Below are 9,289 nucleotides of genomic sequence, written 5' to 3'. Positions count from 1 at the left end.
GAGACGTCAAGAAGATCTGTGTGCCTTATTGTGCCTCTAATCTATTGTTAGATATGAGAATCTTTCCCAGTGACACAACAACTATTGTGGTTGGATGATCAAGACAGAAACAGAAAGTTATTCCTGTGGAGTTCTGTATAAGACATGCAGTTTCAGTGAGCTTGTGTTGTTACTCTGTCAGCCTTCCTTCCCCTATCTTTTGGGTGTTGTGTAAATGTGTTTGACCCCCAGCCCCTCTCCATCTGGTCTGGTTAGAGGGAGGGAGTTTGATGGTGCGAGGCGAAAAATCTGCTCATACGACGAGGCCTCGCTGAGTCCCTTTCTCTGCATTATGTCATAAATGAGCCCTGGAATTCTCTCTGCTGCTGCTGCATGGAGAAACAAAGAGCGAACTTTAAACTCTACTGATCAGCTGCCTGGAGATAAGGAAGGCAGCGGGGAGCGGGTTTAGAGAGGCCGTCATCCACCACACAACAAGCAGGACAACAGGCTACACGTCAGCTGAACACACAGTTCTGTACCACACTGGAGGACCTACAGAAGAACTGGCAGTGTGTCCTCTGAGGTGTGACTATAACCCCTATACAGGAGAATACATGGTATACACCACTGGGGAACACATCGAAGATCTTGAGAGGAGGGATTTAAAGAAAAGGAGTCCTAAAGGAGTGATCAGTGATTGCCATGTGGCTGAATTCCCTGGCACAGGTAAGTGGCTTTTCTGGTTCTCCAGAGCACAGAAGAGCAGAGCAGAGAGAGTCAGGCATGCAGGTGAGGCCAGGCGGGGCTCTGGAATGTCTTTCAGCAGGCCGAGAGCAGACAGTACAGCAGTGGTATTCAAAGTCGGGATCTGCAGTGGGGTCGGCAAAATAAAAATTAAGAGAACAGATTATTGTATGGGACAATATACAAATGTTTTTGAGAAAGATAAATAGAAAAATAAAAATGTATTGAGTATTGGTTTCTTTTCATTTTGATAAGAGAGGAAAATGTAATGAATTGAAGGTTATTTGTTGATGTAAAAATCAAAATGTACCGATTTTAAGGTTGTGTCATTATATTTGGGGTGGGGTGGGATCATGAGAAAATAAATGGTGTCCCCAGAAATTCTGTCGGAAGAAATGGGGTCTCCGCTGCAAAAGTTTGAATACTACTGCAGTGCAGGGTGGTACACGGAGGGATGGAGGGAAAGAGAGGGCGAGTCATACACAGAATCATCACAGCTTAGGGAGAGAGAGGGGGCTCCATGGCTGTATGAGTAACTAACAACACTCCTGCCCCCCAGGCAGGGGGAGGAGGAAGAGGGAGGAGTAGAGAGAGGGGGGAGGAGAGAGAGAGAGGAGGAGGGAGGAGAGAGAGACTAGGGAGAGCTACTTTGGCCTCAGTGTGCCGTGCAGTCGCTAACCTATGTGAGACTGAGCCCTGAAGTGTGTGTTGTGTTGTTGATGTTGTTGTTGTTGTTGTTATTGTTGTTGTTGTTGTGTTGCCTCGCCAGGACTTGAGATTGACAGGGATGGATTTTCTCCTGGATTCTGGCAAACATTTGATGGATTCTACTCTCTCCTCTGCCCTGAAGCCAAACCCTACAGGAACTACCCCACCATCCCGGATCTGAGAACAGGAGGGTGACACACACCCCACACGGAGCCTGGAGCCAATTGCCATGGCGATGATGGCCCTGTTCAGGGGCAAGTGGGGTCAAAAGTTGCAGGAGCCCCCTGAGAAGCGGCCCGCAGCACCAGTGCACTCCAGCAACCACGAGGAGGATGATGATGAGGATGACAGGGTCATCGGCCCCATCCGCAGGAACTCCCGCTTCTACAGTTCCATGAGGAAGAAGAGGCTGGCCTCGTCAGAACAACCTGAACGTAAGAATAGAATACCCCCCTCTTCCCTTCCGCTCTGAATTTCACCAAGCATCTGTGTCTTTTGTCTGCTACAGTGGACAGTCATTAAGTTTGAGAATACAATAACACATTTCAGTTTGAAAATACCTGGGATTCAGGTAGCATGGAATGCTTATAATCTATGTCTACAGCAGTTTTAGGAAAGTTCGGAAGTTTGTCTACATCTAACTTCATGTAAGGCCCTAATTCTGGAGTATAAAGCTGAGCTGCTTGGGTAACTGGATCTCTTTAGCAGTGGTGGAAAAACTACCCAATTGTCTCACTTGAGTAAAAGTAAAGACACCTTAATAGAAAATGACTCAAGTAAAAGTGAAAGCCAACCCGCAAAATACATATTGAGTAAAAGTCTGAAAGTACTTAAGTATCAAAAGTAAATGTAATTGCTAAAATATACTTAAGTCTCAAAGGTAATAGTATAAATCATATCAAATTCCTTATATTAAAGGGATACTTCGGGATGTTGGCAATGAAGCCCTGTATCTACTTCCCCAGAGTCAGATGAACTAATGGATACCATTTTTATGTCTCTGCATCCATTTACATTACATTTATGTCATTTAGCAGACGCTCTTATCCAGAGCGACTTACAAATTGGTGCATTCACCCTATGATAGCCAGTGGGACAACCACTTTACAATTTTTATATACAGTGGGGCAAAAAAGTATTTAGTCAGCCACCAATTGTGCAAATTCTCCCACTTAAAAAGATGAGAGAGGCCTGTAATTTTCATCATAGGTACATGTCAACTATGACAGACAAAATGAGAAAAAAAAATCCAGAAAATCACATTGTAGGATTTTTAATGAATTTATTTGCAAATGATGGTGGAAAATAAGTATTTGGTCAATAACAAAAGTTTCTCAATACTTTGTTATATACCCCTTGTTGGCAATGACACAGGTCAAACGTTTTCTGTAAGTCTTCACAAGGTTTTCACACACTGTTGCTGGTATTTTGGCCCATTCCTCCATGCAGATCTCCTCTAGAGCAGTGATGTTTTGGGGCTGTCGCTGGGCAACACAGACTTTCAACTCCCTCCAAAGATTTTCTATGGGGTTGAGATCTGGAGACTGGATAGGCCACTCAGGACCTTGAAATGCTTCTTACGAAGCCACTCCTTCGTTGCCCGGGAGGTGTGTTTGGGATCATTGTCATGCTAAAAGACCCAGCCACGTTTCATCTTCAATGCCCTTGCTGATGGAAGGAGGTTTTCACTCAAAATCTCACGATACATGGCCCCATTCATTCTTTCCTTTACACGGATCAGTCGTCCTGGTCCCTTTGCAGAAAAAACAGCCCCAAAGCATGAAGTTTCCACCCCCATGCTTCACAGTAGGTATGGTGTTCTTTGGATGCAACTCAGCATTCTTTGTCCTCCAAACACGACGAGTTGAGTTTTTACCAAAAAGTTATATTTTCGTTTCATCTGACCATATGACATTCTCCCAATCCTCTTCTGGATGATCCAAATGCACTCTAGCAAACTTCAGACGGGCCTGGACATGTACTGGCTTAAGCAGGGGGACACATCTTGCACTGCATGATTTGAGTCCCTGGCGGCGTAGTGTGTTACTGATGGTAGGCTTTGTTACTTTGGTCCCAGCTCTCTGCAGGTCATTCACTAGGTCCCCCCGTGTGGTTCTGGGATTTTTGCTCACCGTTCTTGTGATCATTTTGACCCCCACGGGGGTGAGATCTTGCGTGGAGCCCCAGATCGAGGGGAGATTATCAGTGGTCTTGTATGTCTTCCATTTCCTAATAATTGCTCCCACAGTTGATTTCTTCAAACCAAGCTGCTTACCTATTGCAGATTCAGTCTTCCCAGCCTGGTGCAGGTCTACAATTTTGTTTCTGGTATCTTTTGACAGCTCTTTGGTCTTGGCCATAGTGGAGTTTGGAGTGTGACTGTTTGAGGTTGTGGACAGGTGTCTTTTATACTGATAACAAGTTCAAACAGGTGCCATTAATACAGGTAACGAGTGGAGAACAGAGGAGCCTCTTAAAGAAGAAGTTACAGGTCTGTGAGAGCCAGAAATCTTGCTTGTTTGTAGGTGACCAAATACTTATTTTCCACCATCATTTGCAAATAAAATCATTAAAAATCCTACAATGTGATTTTCTGGATTTTTTTTCCTCAATTTGTCTGTCATAGTTGACGTGTACCTATGATGAAAATGACAGGCCTCTCTCATCTTTTTAAGTGGGAGAACTTGCACAATTGGTGGCTGACTAAATACTTTTTTCCCCCACTGTATATATTTTTTTATATTGTTTTATTATTATTATTATTATTATTATTATTATTATTATTATTATTATTATTATTATTATTATTATTATTATTATTATTATTATTATTATTTTATATATTTTGTGGGGGGGAGGGGATTACTTTTATACTATCCCAGGTATTCCTTAAAGAGGTAGGGTTTCAAGTGTCTCCGGAAGGTGGTCAGTGACTCCGCTGTCCTGGCGTCGTGAGGGAGCTTGTTCCACCATTGGGGTGCCAGAGTAGCGAACAGTTTTGACTGGGCTGAGCGGGAACTGTGCTTCCGCAGAGGTAAGGGGGTCCAGCAGGCCAGAGGTGGAAGAACTCAATGTCATCGTTTGGGTGTAGGGACTGATCAGAGCCTGAAGGTAAGGAGGTGCCGTTCCCCTCACAGCTCCATAGGCAAGCATCATGGTCTTGTAGCAGATGCGAGCTTCAACTGGAAGCCAGTGGAGTGTTCGGAGGAGCGGGGTGACGTGAGAGAACTTGGGAAGGTTGAACACCAGACAGGCTGCAGCGTTCTGGATGAGTTGTAGGGGTTTAATGGCACAGGCAGGGAGCCCAGCCAACAGCGAGTTGCAGTAATCCAGACGGGAGATGACAAGTGCCTGGATTAGGACCTGTGCCGCTTCCTGTGTAAGGTAGTGTCGTACTCTACGAATGTTGTAGAGCATGAACCTACAGGATCGGGTCACCGCTTTGATGTTAGCAGAGAACGACAGGGTGTTGTCCAGGGTCACGCCAAGGTTCTTTGCACTCTGGGAGGAGGACACAATGGAGTTGTCAACCGTGATGGCGAGATCATGGAGCAGGCAGTCCTTCCCTGGGAGGAACAGCAGCTCCGTCTTGCCGAGGTTCAGCTTGAGGTGGTGATCCGACATCCACACTGATATGTCTGCCAGACATGCAGAGATGCGATTCGCCACCTGGTTATCAGAAGGGGGAAAGTATGAGGTAGTTTCGTGAGCCAATGCTAACTAGTGTTAGAGCAATGACTGGAAGTCTATGGTATCTACTACAGTAGCATGCTAGCAGTTACCATAGACTTTCAGTCACTGTGCTATAGATACCATAGACTGCCAGTCATTGCACTAATGCTAGTTAGCAATTGTGCTAATACTAGTTAGCAACTTCCTTCAAACTGCACGCAGAGACAAAAATGGTTTCCACAAGTTCATCTGACTCTGGGGAAGTAGATAAAGGGCTTTAGTGCCAAAATCCTGAAGTATCCCTTTAAGCAAACCAGAAAGCATGCTTTTCTTGTTTTTTTTAATTTACAGATAACCAGGGGCACAAACACTCAGACATAATTTACAAATGAAGCATTTGTGTTTAATGAGTCCGCCAGATCAGAGGCAGTAGGGACGACCAGGGATGTTCTCTTGATTAGTGTGTGAATTAGAAAATGTTCCTGTCCTGCTAAAGCAATCGAAATGTAAGGAGTACTTTTGGGTGTCAGGGAAAATGTATGAAGTAAAAAGTATCTTATTTTCTTCAGGAATGTAGTGAAGTAAAAGTAAAAGTAGTCAAAAATATAAATAGTAAAGTACAGATACCCCACAAAACGACTTAAGAGTAGTACTTCAAAGTATTTTACACAACTGCTCTTTATATCCCATTGATGGACACAAGAACCCCTGACCCCTTTCCTAAAATCAGCCAGCCAGTCTGTCTGGGGTATCATTGTTGTTATTCTGTGGTTTTCCATAGACCGCAGAACAGGAGCGGTTGTATTGTTCTACAGAGAACACAGGCTTGAGAGCCAATGAAAGCTAATGAAACCAGAGGAACCGGTTCCATTGTTTTAAAATATGTGTTGTTTTAACAAATGTGAGTGAGTGATGCCTGTTCTTCTAGCCACCCACCTTTAACCTCCAGCCTACAAGCTTCATATAGCCTGAGGCTGGAGATTCCCGTAATGGAATTTCATTTTTTTCACCAAACTTTTAACCTAAATCCAATGACAGGGTAACATTTTTTGTTGATTTCACAATGAATTCACATTAGTTGACAACTCAACCAAGTGAAAATCAAAACTAGATGTTGAACTGATGTCTGTGCTCAGTGGGTTGTTAACCTTTACTACACACCATAATACATTGCTACTGTCAACAAAGTAGTCAGATACATGAATGTGTAGGCCAATGGACGAAGAACACGTGTGACTACACTTATGCATTCTACGGTAGTATGGTATGCTGTTTTTACTTCAACCATTCCCCCTTTTTGTTTATTACCCAAAATAAAGGTGGCACCTGTACATGGTGCAGGTTTCCAGGAATAGACACAGACAGTTCATTTCTCCAGGACTGTTTCCTGGTCCCTGGTAGACATTGCCCAGCCTGTGAGATAGGCTTTTAGGGTGTGAGGGACATTTCTTTATGTATGACCAGATAGGTCCGAGAGTCAGGCGCCCTAGTTAAACAAGAGTACGTTGTAAAATGTATGGGACCATTATAAAATAGGATGAAAAGAGATGATGTTCTTAGATTACCTACGCATCAAAGACTGTAACCATTGATATTTCCTTCTTGAAGGATTAGAGTCCTTTGAGACAAAGTCAAACCATTATTCAACCTCTAGTCAAAGCTGATTACGACTTATAGTTTGGAAAATTATCTTATCTTATCTCTGTCCAATTGCTTTTTTCATAGGAGTTGTATAACAATTGTTGTTGAACTTTTTCAACCCCCACACGTTCTCTAAACAATCTTGAATCTACAGGAATGATGTACAGTAATGGGTGGATGATTTTAGAAAGATAGGTTGATGTTTGTGTAAACGAACTAGTAAGGATTTTGTTAAGGATGATCTTACAGTACTGGACTGGCAGTTCCATAGCTACTGAGGTGTAAGGGACTGGATTGGCTGTACCATAGCTACTGAGGTGTAAGGGACTGGATTGGCTGTACCATAGCTACTGAGGTGTAAGGGACTGGATTGGCTGTTCCATAGCTACTGAGGTGTAAGGGACTGGATTGGCTGTACCATAGCTACTGAGGTGTAAGGGACTGGATTGGCTGTTCCATAGCTACTGAGGTGTAAGGGACTGGATTGACTGTTCCATAGCTACTGAGGTGTAAGGACTGGATTGGCTGTATAATAGCTACTGAGGTGTAACTGACTGGATTGGCTGTACCATAGCTACTGAGGTTTAAGGGACTGGATTGGCTGTTCCATAGTTACTGATGTGTAAGGGAATGGATTGGCTGTTCCATGGCTACAGAGGTGTAAGGGACTGGATTGGCTGTTCCATAGCTACTGAGGTGAAAGGGACTGGATTGGCTGTACCATAGCTACTGAGGTGTAAGGGACTGGATTGGCTGTTCCATAGCTACTGAGGTGTAAGGGACTGGATTGGCTGTTCCATAGCTAATGAGGTGTAAGGGACTGGATTGGATGTTCCATAGCTACTGAGGTGTAAATGACTGGATTGGCTGTTCCATAGCTACTGAGGTGTAAGTGACTGGATTGGCTGTTCCCATAGCTACTGAGGTGAAAGGGACTTGATTGGTTGTACAATAGCTACTGAGATGTAAGGGACTGGATTGGCTATTCCATAGCTACTGAGGTGTAAGGGACTGGATTGGCTGTTCCATAGCTACTGAGGTGTAAGGGACTGGAATGGCTGTACTATAGCTACTGAGATGTAAGGGACTGGATTGGCTATTCCATAGCTACTGAGGTGTAAGGGACTGGATTGGATGTTCCATAGCTACTGAGGTGTAAGGGACTGGATTGGCTGTTCCATAGCTACTGAGGTGAAAGGGACTGGATTGGCTGTACCATAGCTACTGAGATGTAAGGGACTGGATTGGCTATTCCATACCTACTGAGGTGTAAGGGACTGGATTGGCTGTACGATAGCTACTGAGGTGTAAGGGATTGGCTGTTCCATAGCTACTGAGGTGTAAGTGACTGGATTGGCTGTTTCATAGCTACTGAGATGTAAGGGACTGGATTGGCTATTCCATACCTACTGAGGTGTAAGATACTGGATTGGATGTTCCATAGCTAATGATGTGTAAGGGAATGGATTGGCTGTTCCATAGCTACTGAGGTGAAAGGGACTGGATTGGCTGTACCATAGCTACTGAGGTGTAAGGGACTGGATTGGCTGTTCCATAGCTACTGAGGTGTAAGGGACTGGATTGGCTGTTCCATAGCTACTGAGGTGTAAGGGACTGGATTGGCTGTTCCATAGCTACTGAGGTGTAAGGGACTGGATTGGCTGTACCATAGCTACTGAGATGTAAGGGACTGGATTGGCTGTTCCATAGCTACTGAGGTGTAAGGGACTGGATTGGCTGTTCCATAGCTACTGAGGTGTAAGGGACTGGATTGGCTGTACCATAGCTACTGAGGTGTAAAGTGGATTGGCTGTTCCATAGCTACTGAGGTGTAAGGGACTGGATTGGCTGTTCCATAGCTACTGAGGTGTAAGGTACTGGATTGGCTGTTCCATAGCTACTGAGGTGTAAGGGACTGGATTGGCTGTTCCATAGCTACTGATGTGTAAGGGACTGGATTGGCTGTTCCATAGCTACTGAGGTGTAAGGGACTGGATTGGATGTTCCATAGCTACTGAGGTGTAAGGGACTGGATTGGCTGTACCATAGCTACTGAGGTGTAAGGGACTGGATTGGCTGTTCCATAGCTACTGAGGTGTAAGGGACTGGATTGGCTGTTCCATAGCTACTGAGGTGTAAGGGACTGGATTGGCTGTTCCATAGCTACTGAGGTGTAAGGGACTGGATTGGCTGTTCCATAGCTACTGAGGTGTAAGGGACTGGATTGGCTGTTCCATAGCTACTGAGGTGTAAGTGACTGGATTGGCTGTACCATAGCTACTGAGGTGTAAGGGACTGGATTGGCTGTTCCATAGCTACTGAGGTGTAAGGGACTGGATTGGCTGTACTATAGCTACTGAGGTGTAAGGCTGGATTGGCTGTTCCATACCTACTGAGGTGAACGGGACTGGATTGGCTGTACCATAGCTACTGAGGTGTAAGGGACTGGATTGGCTGTTCCATAGCTACTGAGGTGTAAGGGACTGGATTGGCTGTACCATAGCTACTGAGGTGTAAGGGACTGGATTGGCTGTACCATAGC

At 44.6% G+C, this 9,289-nt stretch overlaps 1 protein-coding gene across 1 annotated transcript in view; it reads left to right on the top strand.

The window, feature by feature from the left end:
- The first annotated feature begins 492 nt into the window (after nucleotides 1–492).
- Nucleotides 493–9,289, top strand: part of LOC121567692 (ephexin-1-like) — a 52,376-nt gene continuing 43,579 nt past the window's right edge. The window contains exons 1-2 of the mRNA XM_041877907.1: nucleotides 493–708; nucleotides 1,577–1,868. Of these exons, the coding sequence (XP_041733841.1) occupies nucleotides 1,664–1,868 (205 nt within the window). The 5' untranslated portion in view covers nucleotides 493–708; nucleotides 1,577–1,663. The remainder of the gene's footprint in view (nucleotides 709–1,576; nucleotides 1,869–9,289) is intronic.

Source organism: Coregonus clupeaformis, chromosome 6 (genome assembly GCF_020615455.1).
Source record: "Coregonus clupeaformis isolate EN_2021a chromosome 6, ASM2061545v1, whole genome shotgun sequence".
In the NCBI taxonomy this organism is placed as follows: domain Eukaryota; kingdom Metazoa; phylum Chordata; class Actinopteri; order Salmoniformes; family Salmonidae; genus Coregonus; species Coregonus clupeaformis.
Note: the sequence above shows the minus strand (reverse complement) of the source record. Positions and strands in the feature narration are given on the sequence as shown.